This window comes from Phocoena sinus, chromosome 3, assembly GCF_008692025.1.
Source record: "Phocoena sinus isolate mPhoSin1 chromosome 3, mPhoSin1.pri, whole genome shotgun sequence".
In the NCBI taxonomy this organism is placed as follows: domain Eukaryota; kingdom Metazoa; phylum Chordata; class Mammalia; order Artiodactyla; family Phocoenidae; genus Phocoena; species Phocoena sinus.
In genome coordinates, this window is record NC_045765.1 from 84412664 (window position 1) to 84435365 (window position 22702).

A 22702-nucleotide genomic window follows, 5' to 3' on the forward strand; every position below is an offset into this window, starting at 1 on the left:
AAAACTAAGTAAAACAAATGGGACCTGATTCAGTGTTTTGTAGAGTTCCTGATTTGGATTTTGAGTATGAATCCTTACATGCTCTTTAAAAAGTTTGAGTTTTCTAAGATTTTTCTCACCTGGAAAGTGTTCATTCTTTTATTATTATAGGTGATTGTTGCACTTACGTAGTATCAAGTATAATGCCAGAAATGAAGATTGTGGAAGAAATAGTATTTTTCCCAAACGTGCATCCTGATTTTTTTCTTTCTTGCTAGTAAGGGTGATCTGATTGATTCATTTTTAGACTGTTAATATCAGACTTATTAATATTTAGATTAATATCAATGAATTGTTAATTCATTTTAGATTGTTAATAACAATATTAGATTGTTAATACCAACTAGAAGGGGTATTTGAGGCTTTATTTGGGGACTTCAGGAGGGAGGGTAGGGGGGCAGAGTTACATATACATTTTGGAATGTTTCTTCTCATAAAAATGGCTTGGAGATTGAGAGAAGAGAAAGCTAATGGATGCCTAGGTTAGCTGTTTTCTTCCTGAATGACTCAGGGCGCTCCAGACCTATGGGGTAAGCCTCAGAGAGAAGCTGCAGGTACCTACTGAAGGGGCCTCATGCTGTTCCTCTGTGAACAGTACCTGGTCACAGATTAGCAAGACTAATGTCTGAAATTAAGTTTGGGGCCTCTTTCACTCTGAACTTTGACTTTAGTCTAAGGCTCAGAAATGAGAGTGTAAGCCCAAGGGATTTTCCATGTGAAGGTGAATATTCTAAACCAGAAAGAAAGAAATCAGTTGCATATTCTAAACCAGAAAGAAAGAAATAAAAGGCACTTCATTTTAGAGAGTAGGTATATCATTTCTGTAACATTTATTGAATGCCGGAAAATGACAATATATGCCAGAGTATTTTTAATTAAAAATCATTAATGTCGTTTCTTTGTTTTTCAGTTTCATACATTTAGAAATAAAGAATGGAATAATTTGGCTGTTTGACTTTAATAGTATAATATCAAGAGGTCAATGTACAGGTCACTTGGCTTAGGTATGATAAGCTTTTGTCTTGGGCTAATGGCATTTCAGTTATTTTACTACTTTTAAAAATAAGGTCGTAAAACATTTATTTGGAATATATTTCCAAAACTTTTGACACATTGAAGTGTGATAAGTGGATTCAGGTGACTGAAATGGGTTCAAAATTCCATGAATTGTCTTTTTTAAAAAAACAGATCTGTGAACTTGGTATGAGGAAATGAAAGAGAAGTATACAACCAGTCCAATTAGACAAAGTCATCTTTCCTTGCGTGCTTCACATTTGACTTAATTTATCCTTAATTTATTTAAGCTTTGATTTTTTTCTTATTTAAGTCAAACAGTATGAATGTTTTATTTTTTAACTGAGGAGAAATTCTTTTTCTTAGCTCCTGCTAGGTAAAAAAGTGACAGGGCTGCTTAGTGCTGCTAACTTTAAGTGCTGTTTGTAGTCTGTTATGAGCTCTATGGAGAAAATCTTCTATGGAGAAAAGAAAGGGATTTGGTAGAAAGAAGTCCTAGAAAAAAGTCAATTAGAGACTGTGCTGCCTGCCAGAGTGGAAGAGGAGGAGCGGAGCATCCATTCTGATTTGTTGCACAAAGAAAACAGGAAGCCAGTTAACAAATATGCACATTTCTGCAGCAGAAGACAGTGATTAAAATTTTTGGTGGCTTCCCTGGTGGTGCAGTGGTTGAGAATCTGCCTGCTAATGCAGGGGACACGGGTTCGCGTCCTGGTCTGGGAGGATCCCACATGCCGTGGAGCGGCTGGGCCCGTGAGCCACAACTACTGAGCCTGTGCGTCTGGAGCCTCTGCTCCACAACAAGAGAGGCCGCGGTAGTGAGAGGCCCGCGTACCGCGATGAAGAGTGGCCCCTGCTCGCCGCAACTAGAGAAAGCCCTCGCACAGAAACTAAGACCCAACACAGCAAAAATAAATTAATTAATTAATAAACTCCTACCCCCAACATCTAAAAAAAAAAAAAAAAATTTTTTTTGGTGAACTACTCAAAAATTCCTGCCACTCACATCAAAACTGTGAAAACTTACAGATTGTTTAAATGTTCTTCATTTTAAGAACGAACATGAAAATAGAGAACTGATTGTGCTTCTTGTTCTAAAGTGATCTTTAATTGCGTAGAGTGAGAATGTTGTTTTTTATTATTTAATGCTTATGTATTACTGAGGTTTATGTTCAAATATATCACTTTTAGAAACATGTAGCTTCAGAGCTGCAGATCCTGCGTTCGATATAGTTGAAAGAATGGAGACCTGGTTTACAGAAACCTAGGTACATGAAATTATTGTTAATGTTTTGTTCTTGATTTCAAATTTACTCATTCAGCAATCAGCATTTAATAATTTCGTTTGGTGCACCTAGTACTGTGTGAAGCACTGGTGACACAAAAGTGAATAAGACATGGTCACTGACCTGCATTAGCTTGCCTTAGACTCTAGTGGGAGAAACATACACTTAATTAGACTAAATTATAAAGCAGTGTTTAAGGCCGTGGTGGGAGAATGAGCAACATCAGTGGGTGTACAGAGGGCAGAGTCTCTTAATCTGACGGTGGGCATCCTGGGAGGTTTTACAGAGGATGTGTACTGGAGGTGTGAAGGCTGAATTATGCTTTGACAGGAAGTGAAGCCAGCCTTGTAACCGCTCCAGGTGGCTTGGGACAATATTGCTGCTAATGCTTTTTTTTTAGAATCATGCTAGTCCACTATGTGTTGTTTTTTATTACTCGGGGTATGTATGCCCACAAAGTAGTTTAATCAATTAATTAATCATTTTTTTTACTCACTATAAATTGAAAGGCCAGTATGATTGTACCTAGCTAACCCAATGAATTGAGCACATTTATATATAATTAATACTTTGATATATTAAATTTAGAAGTGTAAGTGCTACCGGTGTGCCGATGAGGCCCACATTTATTTGACGTCTCTCCTTGGATATCTAACAGGCATCTCAGATATAGTATATTCAAAACCAAAGTCTCTCCCTACCTGTCCCCAAAGCATCTTAGTTAATTGCAGTAATACCTTCCAGTTGCTCAAACCAGAAACCTTGGAATTATCCCTGATTCTTATTTTTCTCTTGTGCTCCATAACTAATTTGTCAGAAAATTCTGTTGATTCTAATTTCAAATGTATCCAGAATCTGATCACTTTATACTACCTTCAGCTGCTGTCACTGTGGCCCAGGTCACTGATGTTGCTTGACTAGCTTAATTCATTACAGCTTCTCTGCTTCTACCATTGCTCCCTAGTCTAGCTAGACTCACACAGAAGCTAGAATAATCATTTAAAAATGTAGCTTAGATCCTGTCACATACCTGCTTAAAACCCACCAAATTCCCAGATTCCTTAGAGCAGAAGCTAAAATCCTTACTTTGGCCTACAAGGCCTCACCCAGTCTTCCCTTCTTTGCTCCCCTCTTTGGCCATGTCTCTAATTAGTTTTCCTTCTATTCACTCGGCTCCAGAACCTCTGGCTCCTTACTAATCCTCCAAAACGCTAGACCAGTTCCCATCTCAGGGCCTTTGCACTTATTCTTGTCCCAGGCATCAGCATGGTTTTGTTTGCTGCCTCACCTCCTTCAAACTTGTGCCCATATATCTTTTCAATGAGATCATTCTTGACTGCTTATTTAAAATTACACTCCATCTTTCTTCCCCCCACTGGTTCCCATCTGCCATGCCTTGCTTTATTTTTTTCTCTATAGTACTTAACACCTTTTAACATACTATACAATTTGTTTACTTATTGTTTCTACTGCCCCCTTCCAACTAGAAATATAAGTACCCTATGGACAGGGATTTTTTTGTCTGTTTTGTTCACTGCTATATTTTTAGCAGCTGGAATATTTTCTGGTACATAATGGATGCCCAATAAATAGTTACTGACTATATGAATAATAGTTTTCTATGTTCTTTTTTGAGTGATTGAAGAGGCTGAGCTTTTTAAATTATTTTTACACTTTCAGTAACTGGATTTAAATATCAGTTGTTCTGCACTAGGGAAGTGGTTCCTTGTCCAGGCTGGGATCAACTGGGTATCTTTTTCAGAAATAGGAATGGTTAGCCTTACCCCAAGCCAATTAAATCAGAACCTCTAAGGATGGGACCTGGTCATTAGTGTTTTTTAAAAGTTTCCCCATATCCTAATGTGCAGCCAAGGTTAGAGCCATGTGCTCAGGAACATTTAAATAAGTATGAATGAATGAATGAAAGTTCACCACAACTACTGCACCAGAGATGCAGATTTGGACCAGCTCAAGCATTAGGATTGGATGTCAGATGTTTGCAATGAGAGCTTGGTCCTGAGCAGCACAGCGCAGGGAGGGCTGGTAGGGGAGGAGGAAGGGAAGGTGAGTAGATGGAGAAAACAAAGAGGGGACTCCCAAGCAGCTGTAGCGGGAAGGAAAGTTTGTTCCCCTGGTCCCTTGGCAGCTGTTGCCAATTGACGATTTCTGTCTAAAAGGCATAGTTCTGTTGTGGGCTGCCTAGTTAGTAATTTGTGTTAAGGCAGGTATATTATATTTTAAGACTCACTAATTTTTCCTCTCTCTGAAGTAATCAGGAAGTGAGCTCAGTTTTAAATAATGAATACAGGTCTCTGAGCACAGTGAGAATAACTTCTCAAAACTTGGAGAAAGAGGTTTGAGCTGTTTTAACTTAAGATGTCAGGGAATAGTAGGTATGGAGAGTGAACGGCCTTGATACGCAAGCTCTGGGATTCCTTTCTGCAGTTGAAATGTTTTTGTTTTCCTGAAGGTTTCAGAGAAGGTGGGAGATATGATCAGAGTTATTTAAGGAATATTTATCTGACTGGTTATGTGGCAAGAAGGAGTTAGAAGGGATCGCTCTGAAGAGAAGCAGTGAGTAAAGTGTCCTAGAAAGCAAAACAGAGAATGAATAAAATGGTGAAAGATGTCAGATCCAGTAGGAGAATGGCAGAACCAGCCAGGCCTTGGGTTTGGAAATAAAGCAAAGAGAGCATCCCATTGTGATTAACAAGGCAGTGGTTGGAAGGAACACATAAAGAAGGAGCCAGAGAATTAACGTGGTAGCTATTGTGGATGTGATAAGCATTCCAGACTCTGGAAGTCCTATTTTCATGGTTAGAATTAGAAATTTTTATTGTCTCTGCCAGGCTCTCAGGCTGTTTGAAAGCTTTCAGTTATACCCTGAGTGTCTCAGTTCTGTGAGGTGGTGGGAAGGATTTGCCTGATGTCCTAAATGTGACTTATCTAGCTTTTATTACTCTCTCCATACTCGAGTACCAGCCTTAACCAAACTGAGGTTCAGCCTAGTTGATGAGCAGAAGGGATGCCCCTCGCTCTCTCCTTTGTCCAACCAAGTTCTTCTCTAAATGTAGATAACAGAACCTGTCGAGGTGCGGAAGCCTTCCTGTGCTCAGGGACAGAAATTCCCTCTCTGCCCCATTCCATTCCATTCCCAGCAGTCTCAGTTTCTTTACTATTATTTTTAGTCTTGCCATGCACAACCCCTACTATAGCCCCTCCCTTTCTCCTTGTATCTCCCTCCCTGTCCTTAATAGGTGGCTCTCCCCACTTTCTTATAAATGCCTTTCTCTGACCCCTCTGTCTCCCTGTGCTTTTGGTCTCTCCCATGATCCCCATCTTGGCAGCCTGACAGGTGATTGGCAGGTGAGTGTGTGTTGCTGATCTACAGCCCCAGCAGCCTGTCTTAACCCTTGACTTTGCTCCCTAAAGATTACAACCGATTGCTTTGAAACTCAGTCACAATGAAGCCAACATCGACAGGGCTGGCAAGAAGTAATTTGGGTACTAGTTGACATTTGAACATATTTAACTATACAGAAGTTTTTATTCTTTTCAAAAATTATCTCCTCCAACTGGCTTCACGTAAATTATCCTCGTTATTCTGAAACAGTGGAACATCCCTGCTGCCTTTGCCAAGGTACTGTGAGTCCTCTTATGCTGTTTCATCCCCTTTAGTCAACCTGCACAATTGAGGATTTTGTTTCATTTTTTACTTTTCCAGAGTCTTAACAAAATTTGGAAGCTATTTGAGGTCTTTTTATAATCCTCCAAGTCTGTGTTTCCTAGGTAACATTTTAGTGTCTCATTTTATTCTTAAGTACATCCACAGCCATACAATCATTGACTAATTTTAGCCTTTAACCTGAATTGGCTATAAGTAATATTTTTTCACAATAAAAGCAGTATTAAACTGAAAGTTGATTACCTGCATTCTACATTCTGACTTGAATTTCTTTTAAAATACCTTATGAAGCTGTTTAAAAATTGGAATGAAACATTTAAAAGATCCTGGTGGTATGGCTTTGCTTATTCAAATCCTCTGTGATTTGTGTAACCCAAGACTACCAGTGAATTTGTAAGGGAAAGAAAGTTTAATTAAAATGTCAGTTTCCTAAATGTAATTATTTGTTTATGAAGGATTATTTTAGGTAGCTTTTTATGAAACGCTGGAGGGCACTATTATGAAATTCCCATAGCTAGGGAGGGAATGTGATGAATTTGACAGAGCTGTTTGTGGGGTTCTGAATAAAAATGCCACGCCCCTTAGAGGTGCTCCGTATGTCGTATATTGATGCCGGTTACCAGGAATTAACCTCCTGGAACTGCCTTTGGATACTGTCATATTTCAAGTTGAACTGGCCAATGTGGTCATAGGGAAGGTGACACCAGCGTAGTCAGTGACTGTCAGCTCATGAAAAATGAGCCTTAATTGAATCCGAGGGCAAAACACTCTTCAAGATCTCAGTAGAAAGCTGGCATGTGAGAGCCAAAGTAAACCTTTTTCCTCATGTTTGAGTCTTTGCTCCATTGGAAGAGAAAGAATGCTCCATTTATGGACAATAAATACAGGGCAGTATCAGCCACAAGTGAACCCGTGTCATCATCTGACCCACCTTGAACTGATGAATGGGCATGGATGTAGGATTTCTGAAAGCTCAGGAGTCAATGAACTAGAATTAGAATTTTATCACATGTAGATAGTTTCTGGAATTGTTACTTCTTGCTATTCCATTAGTTCTAGAAGATATCTTTGGGTTTTCCTATGTCTGAAAAATAGTTTAGATTTGCCATCGACTCTCTGCCTATTATCAGCACTTTAATAAGTTATTCAAACCTCTTTGGTCCTCAGTTACATTCCCTAATACGAGGGGACCGATCTGACACAAATAAAGTTTTCTTTCCTACAGAACTTTATTGTATCCTCCCACTGGGTCCTGGTCGAGGAAGTAATTTTTTTTTTTATTGTGGTAAAATGTACATAACAAAAGTTTACCTTTTTAACCATTTTTAAGTGTACAGTTCAGTGGTGTTAAGTACATTCACAGTGTTGTGATGAGATATTTTACAGTGAAGGAAGCTAAGAGATAAAGTCATAATTCACATAGAAACTTTGTGCCAGAAGCTGTTGTAGACCCCAGAATATGCATGTGTAGGAGATATTTATGTGGCTGGATAGAATTTTTATGATTTTCATCTTTGTAGTGAGTATAATACAGTATAATTGGGAAAATAAAGTGATGCTGTATATGTATTAAACATGGCTATATTTCATAACAGTTCACATATGTATATGGTTACACGTAGCAAAATTCATCCACAACATTCATAGGTTTAATAGTCATGCTTCAAAATATTTTCTAGCAGCTCTGTGGGTCCATTTCGTGTATTTCTGATTTGGCTGTGGTACAGACATGAGGCTGCTGTCAGGACATGAGCTCAGCAAGCTGCCCAGTACCTGCAACTCACAGAGGCTACTTCATTCTTTACATGTTCCCAGAACAGTAGTGATGAAAATTTTGGGGGTGTTGGGATCAAAAATACCCTGTAAAGAAAGCTAACTATAAAAATAATGTGGCTTTAGAAAATGGTGATTTTTTAATTGAGGTATAGTTGACAATATTATAGTAGTTTATGGTGTACAAGAGTGATTCAAAATTTTTATAGATTATACTCCATTTATAGTCATAAGAAGTGGTGATTTTTATATAGAAAATAGAAATACGGGGTACATTACTGAGGGGAACATTAAGAGGGATATCAAATTTAACAGTGATTCTGATCCTTGACATGTATAAGTTCATCTTTGCTTAATCAAGAATGAGAAAACGTGACCAGTGAAACCATTTTAGCTACTAGTTTAGCTCCAATGCAAAATCTTGTGAAAAAGTTTAGTGAAAGTGAAAAGACAGTTACCTTGTGGTATTAAGATATGTATAGGAAATATGTGACTGTTCTCAGAATATGAATTGAAAGCCAGGAGCTATGCAAACATTTTCATAATGGATTTCCATTAAAGTCATCTTTCCATGATTGAAGACTGGTTTGAGAAATTTAGTTCCCCAATGTGGAGCTAGTAAGAGTGACCACATCAGAGTTGCTCGTCTTCCCAGGAAGTGTTTTCTTGGCCACTGAAGATACACCTAGAGAGAAGGCTGAATGGAGCAAGCATCTCCCTCTAAGCTTTTGTGAACATACGATCTAAAGAAGGGCAGTGAGCCTCAGAGTTTAAAGTGGCTAAGGATATTCCCCCTTGTCTTAAGAGAAACCTGACTTCTCTTCAAGTATACAGAGTCCCCTATAGCCCTTCTGTATTGATTTTCTATTGCTGTACAGCAAATTACCATAGACTTAGCATCTTAAAACCACATATATTTATCATCTTACTATATCCATGGGTCAGAAGTCTAGATGCTGCAACTTGGTTTTTCCAGGGTCTCACGAGGTCATAATCAAGGTGTCAGTTGGGGTTGTATCTCTTTCTAGAGTTTAGATCCTCTTACAAGCTCATGTAGTTGTTGGAGGAATTCAGTTCCTTGTAGTTATAGGACTGAGGTCCGCATTTTCTTTCTAGCCGTCAGTCAGGGACTGCTCTCGGCTCCTAGAGGCCTCTTGAGGGTCTTAGCCATGTGGTCTTTTCACTGGGCCTTTCACAGTCGCTCTCAAAACGTGGTTGCTCACTTCTCCGAGGCCAGCAGGAGAATCTCTCTGACCTCTAGATCCTCTGTCAGAGCTCAACTGATTAGGCCAGGCCCATCCAGGATACTGTCTTTTGACTAATTCAGTGTTTAATTGGTCAGGGATCTTAATTATAGCTGCAAAATCCTTTTACTTTTCCTTATAAGGTCCTGCCCACACTCAAGGTCAGGGATTATGTTAGGGCATGGGTCCTTGGGGTCATTTTAGAATTTTACCTACCATACCTGTTCATTTTCTCACTGTGTTTCTCAGGGTCAGAAAGTGGAGGCAGGATCCTCTTTGCTCTCCATGGCTGCTTCCAGACCATTGCTCTTCCAACATTTGTGAAAAATAACAACAACAAATATAACTAACAAAATATCGAGACTTTGAGACTTGTTCCATTTGGCATTACCATTGTCTCTCCTGTTTTATTGCAGTCTTCTCTGTACTCCTTGTGTCTCCTGCTCTTTCATAAAAGACATGGGTACTGGCCTCACAACCTTGTACTTTGCTCCAAGCCTAGCTGTTATTCTGGATGATTTCTGTTTCCATCACCACATGGAGATACGTCAGGAGTTGGGAGGGAAGAAAGCATAGCAAGGAGCACGTGCATCAGCCCTTTGATTCTTTAAATGACTTTAATGATGTCTGAAAGATTATTAGAAACTTATTTTGCTATCTGTTTTGTATTTCATATAGTCTTTTGGTTATTGTTCCTTTAGGTACTTCAAAACATTTTTGTGGTTTTGTTTAATACCAGCCTACCTTATTTGTGGTAGGTAGAGAGGTAAAGGATAGGAATCAGGTGCCATGTTTGGGGTATAAAGCTAGAGCCCAAGCAGCCCACCTATGGGTTCTGGGCGTGGTGTTGGCTATAGCTCTCAGACAGTGGAGTTCGGAGACCCTTGAGGAAGGGGAAGCAGCGAGTCAGCCCAGGTTCTGACTGGTCAACTGTATGGAGCTGCTGAGACAGCCAGAGCAGTCTGTCATTTTGTTTGTTTTTGTTTCTTGTTTTGTTTGTTTAACAAAGGTGAGTCTGTTCCCTTTCGTTATGCTTTGGTTGCCAAGTACCAACAATGTTCTGATGTTGGTAAAGCCTCAGTCCATGATAACTTGAGGAAGAACTTTGTCCAACCCATTTCTTCTTTCCTGGTCCTGCCTCCGTTCTCTCGTGTTGTCCTGAGTCCCACACTGGATGGCGACTTCTTGGAACATCTGACCTGAGAGGCTAATTGCAGAGAGGTTTTCCTGAATCTCGTGCTGAAGGCTCAGAATTCAGCCTTAGTGACAGAGGCTTGCTGTCTCAACTAGAAAGCGTTCCCTACTGTTGTGGACCTTTTTGCATTTCACCCTCTTAGCCATCCCTGTTTCTCTCCGTAGCCCTGCAACATGCATCAGAGCAGGGGGCAGGGACTCTGCATGAAGCCTTTCTGTGAGCTGAGGTGGGGAGGAGGGTGTGCGTGCTGCCTGGCAGACCCAGTTCTCCACAGCTGCTCTGTCCAACACTGTAGCCACTGGCCACAGATAAAAAAAAGTAAATGCAAACTAAACAACATTAAATAAGGTAAAAAAAATTCAGGTGGGGCTTCCCTGGTGGCGCAGTGGTTGAGAGTCCACCTGCCGATGCAGGGGACAGGGGTTCGTGCCCCGGTCCGGGAAGATCCCACATGCCGCGGAGCGGCTGGGCCTGTGAACCATGGCCGCTGAGCCTGCGCGTCCGGGGCCTGTGCTCCGCAACGGGAGAGGCCACAGCAGTGAGAGGCCGGCGTACCACAAAAAAAAAAAAAAAAAATTCAGGTCCTTCCTCACACTAGTGGCGTCTCAAGTGCTCAGTAGCCACGTGTGACTAGCAGTTACCATATTCAACAGCAGAATTAGAGAACACTTCCATCATTGCAGAAAGTTCTCTGGGATGGTGCTGCTTTAGAGTGTTTCTTTCCCTTTTGTCCTACAGCAGCGGCAATACCAGTGTCTTCTCTTCTCTTGGGGTCGAAGCTCACCTCACTCACTGCTCTTACGCCTGCAAGTCAGCGTCATGCAGGAATTACCTCCTTCCGCTACAGCAGGACTTGAGGGTGGCCTAGAGAAGACTGCCATCTCCTGGAGGGCTCCCTGATGGTGCTGGAAAGGCCACGTACTAGCTTTCTATTGCTGTAACAAATTATCGCACACTTAGCAGCTTAAAACAGCACAAATTTGTTATCTCATAGTTTATTAGAAGATCACCACAGGTTTCATCAGACTAAAATCATCCACCTTGTATTCTTTTCTGGAAGATCGAGAGGAGAATGTTTTCTTGCTCCGTCAGGTTTTTGAGGAAATTCAGTTCCCTAAGGTTGTAGGTCTGAAGTCCAGTTTTCTTACTGGCTGTCAGCTCTAGAAGTTGCCCACATTCCTTGACTCCTGGCCCTTTTCCTCCAGACACAAAGCCAGTAAAGGCAGGTTGAATCCCTTTCACAATTCAAATGTCCCCTGTATCTTCCTCCCTCGCATCTCTCTGACTTTAGCTGGACTCACGTGACTAGTGGGCCTAACCTGGGTAGTCTCCTCATCTCAAAATCCGTAACTTTAATCACATCTGCAAAGTCTCTTTTGCCATATGAGGTAGCATATTAAGGCATAGATATCCTTGGGAGGGGTGTTATTTGGTCTACCACATGCTTCCAGATTAATTCTTTGCATGTTATTAAGCAAAAATAGCTTATTTGAGATACAGTTTATTTGAAGAGGATAATTAAGATCCTACCAAAAAAAAAAAAGATCCTACCATCTTTGTGTAAATGATATTATTATTAATTTTCCTTGGAGACAACATCAGGGGAAGGCAGGAAACATCAAGAAAGGAGTAGAGAAAGTGAACAAATAGGGAAGGTGGTACATGGAGAAAATCTTTACTTCTTAAACAATGTTTTATATTGCTTTTCACATAGTGGAACATACAACCCATAATACTGCAATTTGGAGTACATTGATAAAATATCACCAAGATATCTCTGAATTAACCACTTACTCATATTTTATCTTTAAAAAAAAAAAGAGAGAAAACCTATACAAAAGTGGCATTATAATCACGAAGATAAATATCTGAAATGGAACAATGTTAAAGAAAATAAGCCTGTCAAATTGTGGGTAATTATGTGAGAGATTTAACAGCTTTCCCACCTATTAGATTGCTAACTTTTTTGATTTTTATGATGCCTCAATAAATCTATTTGATTTTAATGTTTGTTGCCATTCACTTGTTCATCATAGATTTCTGACCTCATTTCTAATTTAGTATTAAAATATTATGTAACCATTTAGTTTAATCAAATAATTCTAGACTGTTGTCTATTGTACAGTGATACTCTATAATAAACTATATTTATAGTTTTTGAGGATGAATGTAGTATTTATATTTCTCATCTTTCATTTTATTTATCTTATTAGCTAAGAAACCTTTCCAGCTTGGACCTACGTCATATCACTGAACTGGATAATGAAACCGTGATGGAAATTGTCAAGAGGTGCAAAAATCTAAGCTCTCTCAATCTCTGCCTGAACTGGATCATAAATGACAGGTAACCATTGTAACATCTTAAAAATACTTTTCCATAGGGAAACATGTGCTCTACGTACCAAGTACTGATTATCATTATAATAAGGCATGTCTACTTTAAGGAAAATGTGATAAAGCCATGACTTTTAAAATAGATATGTTTAAGTTTTGAAAACCATTTAGAAGTATACTTTTAACCCATCCATTGCTTATATTTGCAACAAGGTTTTTATGTGCTAAGACTCAAATGTTTGCCTGAACAGTTATAATAATAGAAGTCTATTGAATTTTCTCTTTGTCACCCACCCAAGACATATTGTTTATTTGTCACTTTAATATTTTTGCAACTTATGTGTTAATTTTACTTTTCACTTATCAAGGAAAATGGTTCTGAGAAACTGTTTCAAACATTATGCATTCAGATCCTTTCTCAAGGATGACATTTTGTTTTCTGTATAAATAGAATTTGTTTTGAAAATGAAAGTCATGTGATGGACAGTTTAATATGTAGTGTAAAAATGTGTAAAATGGGTAGTTTTAAAAACAAACAATGATAAACCAGTTTTTATCTGAAATACTTAATGAAGGAAATAAAAAGATGCAAGAACCCTTGAAAATAGATTTCTTTGTAATGAAAACAGCTGCAGAGTTAGCACTACTCTACTACTGCTGATTAGTTTAGGTGGGTTCTTAAATATAAGCGTGAGATAAGATTCTTGCCCAGTAACTTTTCAAGAATAAATTTTTAAAAAAAGTTAGGCCACTAAAAATATTTTGCTTTCAAAATAGAAAGCACTATTTCAGCTATAATTAGAACCTATTTAGATTTAAATATTTTTCACAAATTAGAGCAGAGGTTTATTAAGTTTGTGTGGGATAATGCTTTAAATTCAATACACGTCCCCCTTTCACTTTTAATTTCCTTTTATACTTTTAACAATAAAATCGTGTAGACTACATTTTCCCCAAGTATGGTAAATTCTAGTGACTTTTTTTTTTTTTTTTTTTTTTTTGCGGTACGCGGGCCTCTCACTGCTGTGGCCTCTGCCGTTGTGGAGCACAGGCTCTGGATGCGCAGGCTCAGCGGCCATGGCTCACGGGCCCAGCTGCTCCGTGGCATGTGGGATCCTCCTGGACTGGGGCACATACCCCTGTCCCCTGCATCGGCAGGCGGACTCTCAACCACTGCGCCACCAGGGAAGCCCTCTAGTGACATTTTTATAAAATACCCTGCATTGCTCTTTAAATTATGTGATCGCTTTTGACTTAGCTCTTTCTTAGTAAAATTTTTCTTGAAAAATTTACTAATCCAGAATTGGCCCATGGTCATCATTTATAAAAGGTGTTTATTGTTTTTGAGTAACAGTCACTATGTGAGGTGGATCAAAATCTAAAGAAAATTGATGAAAATTTTAAAAATTAAATTATTCTCTATAATCAACATTCGCCTACATAGCCAATTATGTGGCAACTTAAAAATAATCTTTTAAGTGTTTTTCATAATAACTAATAAAATAAAGTACATGAAAAACATCATCCTGTGGTTTAGGTGTTTAGCATTAGCTTAATATTGAGGTAAACTTCTTGGTAATGCTTCAGGTTGAAAGGTGAAAACTATTTGTGCCACAATATGGTTATGAAAACGATTGCCTTTCATTGCACAACAGTATTCTATGTCCATGCATAGAAGACTCAGTACTTGGAGCCTACAGAGGTAAATTAGATGCAGTCCATATATGATTATAAGGGCTATCTGCTTGGTAAACATTTTGCTTAGGTTTGTATTATTTACACAAAGATATTCAGAGATTTCTCATCATTTAGCTCTTCAAATGCTTATTTAGCCACAACTGGGTATTTACAAATAAAAAAGTGGGCAGCCCTCACCTTCTCGTTCTTAGGTTCCATCTACTCAGATCTCTTGCTATTTCAGTCATTTTTTTCTAATTATAATGGTTATTTGGTATTTGATCCTAAATACCTGTACTGTAGAGATTTATTTGCAAGGAATGAAAGTGTATTTTTATGTTTTTAATGGAAAAGTTTGGATTAATTGAGAAATCATGCATTTTAATGAGGCTGAGCGGTAGAGTTTTAAAGATCAGACTCTTTTAGGTTTTAATTACACTGCTTGCACTTATCCTGTGTACTGTAATAGGAGTTTCAAACATTAAAACCCACTTTGTAGTATCATCTAAATTACTCAGCTCATTGTTCTTGCCGTACTCTATCACTAAGCTAAGTAATATTTGTAATTATATTGGTATAAATCTAGGACTTCCCATCAGACTTAATTATAATTTCAGCACTTAGCCGAGATGGGTTAGTAACCTTTCATATAGAGGACACTGGAATGCACTAATGCATTTAGCCTATCAATTAGCGTCTGTTTTACGTTTGTTCATTATTATTATCCTCTAGTAAATCAGGAGGCATTTATTAACCCCCTACTAAATACTTGGTGCTGTGTCTCAGACTGTGGAGCACTGAGTCCCTGCTGCTCTCAGAAGGTTTTCTCTTTAGGTGACATAAGACTTAATGAGTGAGATAATAGTGAGCCTTGTAAGGATAGAGGGAAGGAAGGTAACCTGTATTACCCAGGTAATTGATAGGCACTTTACATGTGTTCTCAATTAATCCTTTCAACATCTTTTGTCAGCGGAAGGTCATACTATTCCTATTAAATTTAGCCCATTTGTTTGACTTTTCTTTGGCTTTTCCAGTTGTATGTATTTTACATCTTTGCTGCAGTAAAAACTGGATGGGAACAAACAAGAAAAAGCAAATGGCTGATGAGTCAATTTCCATTTCATAGCTAGGTTCACATACAATTGACATTTATATGTAACATTCTTAGTTTTTTTTAGACTAATCTCATCATTTTCTTTCATAATAAAGTTACAATAGAACCTTTAGATACTATTTTAAACTTAATACCTGTGAAAAGGATCTATGTTTAATGCTGCTAGCTTTAATAAAGGATTCCTCACGTGAAGATACACTTTGATACTCTTCCCAGATCTTTAGATATAAGATTTATGCTGGATTTTAAAAGATTTTATCAATAAACTTTTTTTGAAGCTCAAAATTTTAAAATATTTAGCAATTGAAGATCTTTACTGTTAAGCTCATGAAACCTTTTAGCATTCTGTGGTTCTTGAATTGATCTGTGTGACTAAGACATGCTGTTCTTTATCTTTGTTTTCTAAAAGGACTTTTTGTGTTTAGAGAGTTAAACGGCGTGATATTTTCTTGTATTCAGAAGGATGGTCTTAGTAGTCGTTTGACATTTACCATTGCTTTTGAATACAAATCAAATCCAAGTGGTTTATGAAAAGACGACGCTGACTATTTCTATCAATGATTTAAATTAAACATCTGGTTATTATGTCTCCTCTACTCTCTCTGACTGTAAGTTTATTGGAATGTTTACTTGTATTTGATATAAATCCTTTGTTATTTCACATTCAATTTGGTCTTCATTGTTTTTGTATGTTTGGTATAGAGTCCAGAAGCAGCATGCTTTGAAAGTACAAAAAAAGATATATAAAAACGTGAATGGTTCTGAGCATCTTTATAGTAATATGCCTATAATGGTTTTTTTTTTTGTCAAGAAGAATTAAGTGAAATCTAATTTATTTTAATAGATCTTTATGGAAGCTATTTTTAATATTTAAATTGGCTACCAAAGAGAGAATTAATCTACCTAATTTCAATTTTTAACATTAGTCTTGAAAATAAAATTTGATCATATAATGTATATACCCATTATCTAATATATGATTCTTTCATTGACAGTTGACCATGCTTGCTCATGAATTAGGAAAACAGTACAAGATAACAATACAAGAGAAGTGAAAGATTCTCTAGCATCCGTCAGCTAAAGTCACAAAACAGCAAAAGTCAGGCTGGTTGTTAAAGCCAGTTATGCTGCCAACTAGTTGAACTTGCCTAGCTAGAGATTTATTCTTTGAATTTGCAGTTTAAAACAAAATTGAATGTATAAGTTTGTTGAACATGGATAACTAAGGATACCTTCTTTAAGGCGTTAATTTGCTGTATGAATCTTACATTTATGTAAAGGCAGCTGTTGCATCAGTGGACACTCTAAAATTTGAGGACTTTTAAACCTGAGACTGTTGCAACCAGTTTCTTTCAAGTATAAAATAACATTTACGATATGTTACTCTTTCACTTTATATGTACTTGTGTTTAGAATAGTAACTATAAATATCTTCTCTTTAAGTAAAACTTTTGAATACCATCATTTTGAAATTGCAAACTGGTGGGCTCAGCTGAGTCCGGTCCACAAAGCTGTTTTGTTTGGCCTATACAATATTTTAAAAATTGAAATAGTTACCAACTTAAAAAAATTGGGGTAGTTCACATAAAAATTCTGCATTTTGGCCTTCTCTTGGGAAAGTTGCAAATCTGGCAACATTGGACCCACAGTTTCTCACGTCAACAGTTTTTCCAGGATGAGTAACGGGCTTTTCTCGTTGGCCATTCTCCAATTTCTCTACTATTCCCACCCAGCATGACCTATTTTTTTAATATTATCTACTTGTTCCTTACCCAGTCTACAAATTGAATTCTCCCTTATTGAAATCCAGAATGTAGAGATTTTTAGGTAAAGATTTCTTATTTTAAATCAAGTAGTTCTTTTTAAATTGAGTCTGATAACATATGTTAACAGATAATATAGAGTTGATTAGTTTACCTAAATTAGTTCTTCATTATTTCAGGCCTCAGAACTTTGGCCAACATGTTGAAGTTACAGAGGGAGACAGAATTCAGTTTAAAATAAATTAAAACCTTCGTTTTCATTGACTGCCTTCCAAAATGGAGAACTCACTCCCACTTAGTGTTCAAACGAGTGTTCTAAAACAGTTTCCTGAATAATAGAGTTGAACTAGTTTACTAAATTAACTCCAACTCCAAGCCTGTGATTTAAAATGAACTTATTTGCAATGCTTAGTATTTGACTCACAATTCCTTTGTTTATAATGTTAAGAAAAATCTTAAGACTATTCTTTCTCTTTTCTTTTTCTGTGCAGAGCCCTTTTTAGTCTTTTAGGTATACTGAGATTGAAGTTGTAGAGTGACAGGTTACTCCACCACCCCTTTCAGGGAGACTGACAGCATCCTGGCTCATGTAACACTCAATGAGGCTTTCTATAAAGATTTTTCTAACTCCCTTGATCTTCTCTGGATGTTTATTCTGTTTCTTCTTTAAAATTTCCGTTGATTCAATAAAAAACGGTGACATTTAGAAATAAAGTTCAAAGGGGATTTGAGCAGGTGTTGGTGATATAAAATATTTGCTGAGTGCCCATTGTGTTTTATTTCCAAGAATTGTTTTGTGAACATATGCTATATATTGTATTTATAAGTGTTCGAGGACTGGGTGGATAATCTACCATCTTCCTGTGAATGTCACGTCACAGTGGACTTAGAATTTTATTTCATTTCAATCCCCTAATATTACTTAATTCTCCTAGAGACTTAGGTTCAAAGATTGCCCAAGGGGGACAAACCTATCCATTAAATCCAGCAGGCATGGTTGAATTTGAGTTGGAGAATATTTTGTTTTCTATTAAAGTTAAGTGATCTGGAGGAGAGGAATACTTTTCACCTTGGAGTATTGAGTGTGAAGTTTGAACAATTTGCTCCTATAAAAGCATGAAAACTTGGAAATAAAGAGGTGGTAAAAATAATGCTGCCCATAGAAGCAGCTCCATGGTGGTATTTAGAGCAGCGCTCTCCTGCCAGTGTAGAATGCTGAGCAGTCTATCTGCATACTTTTGGTGCCTAATAATGTGGTAGGGCTGGTTAGGTGGAGTTTTAGTAAATCTGAATTTTAGTTATTTCCGTAATTTACTACATAGTTTTGAGTATGTTCTATATCTATTCATATTTTTTAAAAAAGGATGAATATATTTTACTGAGTTCTAGGAGAGTTGCAGGGACAGAATGGAGCCTTTCTGAGCTAGTGACGCTTGTTTGAGGTTGGCTTATTATTGATACTCTCTTTTATAGTCACAGTTATTTGTAAGACCATCCCTAGAAGAATAGTATGATATTGGGGTAACTACTATTCAGGCCCCCTAACCATCTTCAAAAATGATGCCTTAGGTGTCCTTCTATCCATTAGACCCTCTCTTTAAAACCATGATTGCTTTTTGTAGTGCCCCTGAGGTTGGAGGGTATAATATTTTCTCTCTCTTTTTTTTTTTAACCAAGGATAATAACAACAGCTAATAATAGCTACCATTTATTACCATCTGTGCCATACAGTGTGCTAAGTGTTTACACCCTGTGTTTCATTTAATCTTTACAACAGCCCTGAGGAAGAAATTAACCTCATTTTTAAATGGAGGGATTAAGGTCCAGAAAGGTTAGACTGCTCTCAACTAGTAAGTGGTGGAGCCAAGACTGGAACCCATTTTTCTGTGTCTTCAAAGTCCAAGCTCTAACCACGAGGGGCTCACTGTCTCCCAGTACCTTATTCTGACTCAGACCTAATGACCTCATGTTCTGATTTGCTCAGGACAGTATCAGCCCATTCCTGTTGTTTTGGAATTCTGTCAGGGTTAGCACTTGCGCTGCCATTGCTCCTTTCTGTGTTCCAGATGTCCTGCTTTGGATGATAAACTACGTGGTCATCCTACCTCAGACTATGCTTGATCATTCTGAACATCATTAGAGTGTTGCCCTCTCTTTTCCGTATGGGGTATCTGAGCGGTAAAAGTTTCAGATAAGACCTGTAGATTTAAAAAACATGTAATTTTGTAATAAAAAGCAATTTTTCCCCCAACTCCATTTATAAACACTCTTCCTTTCTTACTAAGTTTCTTAAAGGAAAGTAGAAAGTATTGCTCGTTTTTGTGTCTTATACCACATCTAGCTCATACTTGATATCAAAAAGAATTTCAGAATGAATTTTGAGTAGATATTTAAGCATGTGATGATACACACTTACTTTTACAAATAGTTTATTATCTATAAATGCTCTCTGTCAGTTGTAACAAATTAATCGTTGCAGAGTGAAGGAGAATACTGGGTGGTATATACTTTGAGTAAGTTGTTACTGAGTTAAAAAGGAGGAAGTTAACTTCATTGAAGGTTTCAGTACCTTTGGTAAAAAATAACTGCCATAACTAATCTGTACAGTTTCCCTAGCATATGTGATTTTTCAAATAGCTAATGATATTTTTCTACAGAAGGAGAAGTTTTTCTGATAAAGCGATTTGTGCATTTATCCTCAGATGAAATTCAAATTAAAGGTACTTTTTCATTGTTTGCTATGTAGTGCTGTTGGGTATCGGTTCTGATATTGGTTCTTTCAATAATTCTAATTGCCGAATATCATTTTAAAGGAAATATTAATTGATATATAACATTAGAGCATTTAACCTAGTACAGTCACTTGAAAAGAAATCTATATGAGGTCGTCTTTATCTCATCTATGTCAGCCTGCTTTGATTTTTAACTCCAGTTCTGGAGATGGGATGGAAACTGGATTTGATGTGGAAGAGTTTGTCTTATTGATTGTCCACATTCACCTTTTTGTCGTATCGAAAAACGCGAATTTTTATGATAGTTCCAACGTATAATGGTAATTTTCAATTTCTGCTTTGTCTTTGGTTCCTAGTGAGCAATAATGCATAAGTAAACATTTCTGCAAATAATAAACAGAGCTTTTATAGAATCATATTATTGGTATTCCTGGATGTGCTATTCTAAATGCTGCCATTGATTTTGTGTTTTTAAGACAATATAAAGATGAGTAAATGTATATATTAAGCACTTAGTTTGTGGGATTAAAAAATTATGTCTTATGTGTTATGAATCAGAATTCATGATCAAATTATGGGAAAGAATGGGACACAATGTATCAATATATGATGATGAATGCAGTGCTGTATACGCATACATTTGGAGGCTTCCTAACCTCAAAACCCATTTTAAAATTACCAACAATGAACAAAATCTTCACTTATTGATGAAAATGATAATAGTTTATTGACTGTTGGGACAAATTTATGACTTCCTGCCCTCCCCTCTCTTCCCCCCAGCTGTTGTCTTATTCTTAATCCCCAACCAGAAATGGTAATTAAAATAACTCACTGTTGTCAAAATTTTTAAATGTATGATAAATGAAGCCCAGTAAATAGTGAAAATATGAGAAAGGTGATTAAATCTGACAATTTCCTTGTAAAAGGCTTGAGATGATAAATATCTCCTGTGATTAGTTATTAATTTAGTGCAAGAGATTTTGCTTCAGCCTAAAATATTTTATGAACAGTGGCATAAAGAAATATCTTAGAAGATAGGTACACACATGTTCAACCAGAGGAGAAATAGCTGGAACTTGATTGGTATTAATTAAAAATGGCAGACATGACATGTATGTGCCTGGGCTACTTTCCGTATGACGGTCCTTTCAGAAATTAAAAAAGAATACATGAAGACATGAAGAATGACAGAGTACTTTCAGCTTGAACCTTTTTGTTTCATGAAGATGGAAAGGTTTTATGTATATCATTCCTCAACTGATAAAATATTTAGTTTAAGGTAGTATAAAATAACTCCTTGCTTATTGAATTTGACAAAAGCAAACTTGTTTCATTAACAGTTATAGTTGCACTGCTAATAATTTCCCTTAAAATGAATGTGAATTCCTTTATATTTAAAGAAAAGATAAAATAATAATGGTGGTTGTAATGAAGTGCTGTATCACGTTACTGTTGGCTGAATCCATAGCCCATCAGTCTACTGGTGGCATATATCATTGTGTGGCTGTGTAATGTTTTGTTTATGAATCTCTCTCTTGGCAAGGGCGAATCTGCGTCTTCATCTTTGGCCCTCTGCCCCAGCCTCAGCCCCTGGAACCTCACATAGAGCCCAGCTCAGAGAAGCAATTTAATACCTACGTGTTGAGGGAATTATAAATGTTGCTTTTGTAGGATGGATAAGTCTGTTTTTAAATTTGGCTTGAACTCTGGCTGAAATCCAGGCAACTGGTTCACATGTCCTCCTTCTTCCAGATTTACTTACCTCTGAATAAAGTTGATACTTAATAAAGTGAGGACAATGTCATTGTCTTGATTTAGATAGAGCTTGCTTTATGTATTGCATGCTTTTTATCTGAAAGCCATAGCTTCGTTTTTTGAACAATACCTAGGCTTTAATGTTGAATCGTTGGTTTCTGCTTTTTTAATAGAGTCTTTGGAATACTTTTAAATGAAGATCCAGAAACTTCATTTGCTTTTCATATGTAATGACACCTTGTATTAATTGAAAAGAGGCAGAGGAGACAGTTACAGCTTTTTTTCTGTTTCTTGGTGAGAAAAGTGTGGCTATATGAAAAAACTGTTGCATATTTTTTCTTCATTCTTCCTTGTAGCACTTTTAAGTGCTGCTCTTTAAATGTATGTTTAATATTTGGTTAATTGTAACTATGAACCTAAACATACTGATTTAAGTCCAGGTTCACATTAGAACAATTATCTGGTTAATTGCTCTTGTGCAAAAATAGGCTAAAAATCATCAGAACATCAACTTGTGAAAGCAGTGGCAGGAGTTTCAAAACCACCAAGCATACCTACTGCAAATCACATCAGCAAAGCAATTAATTTAGGCTAATTGCTTTTCTGTTTGTTCAAGATGCACTTTGGAACTGTCTTTTGAAATCGTGGCAATTAATATTAGTAAGCAATATAATTAAAGAATGTTAGAATGGTCACTATTTTTCAAAAATGGTAATTATTCCATATGAACCTATATAGTAGATGTATCACCCATGTGGGACTTGGAAATAATTAAAGCAAAATAAGAGTATTTTAGCACACAAGTTTCCCTTTAAAAATAAATCGAGTAGATTACCTTTTCAGCAACTGTAGCACAGGGTTATCTTTAATCTCTAATTATCAAGAAGAATTATCTCGTTTCAATAATGCACACACTAAGGAGGTTTGTTCACACAGGGGGAGAAATAACCACCGAAGATGGCACTGGCTAGTGGCATTTTCTCTAACAGATGTGTTTCGGGGTTCTTGTATGGCTTGTCCTAATATAATCAGGATTTTTAAATGTCTTAAAAAACAGATTAGGCATACCTCATGTTATTGAAGTTTTCCTT

General features: G+C 37.1%; 1 protein-coding gene across 1 annotated transcript in view; it reads left to right on the forward strand.

The window, feature by feature from the left end:
• The window catches only part of FBXL17 (F-box and leucine rich repeat protein 17), a 480642-nt gene that overhangs the window by 153438 nt on the left and 304502 nt on the right, over nt 1–22702 (forward strand). Inside the window, exon 6 of the mRNA XM_032627137.1 lies at nt 12450–12580. Coding sequence (XP_032483028.1) covers nt 12450–12580 — 131 coding nt within the window. The remainder of the gene's footprint in view (nt 1–12449; nt 12581–22702) is intronic.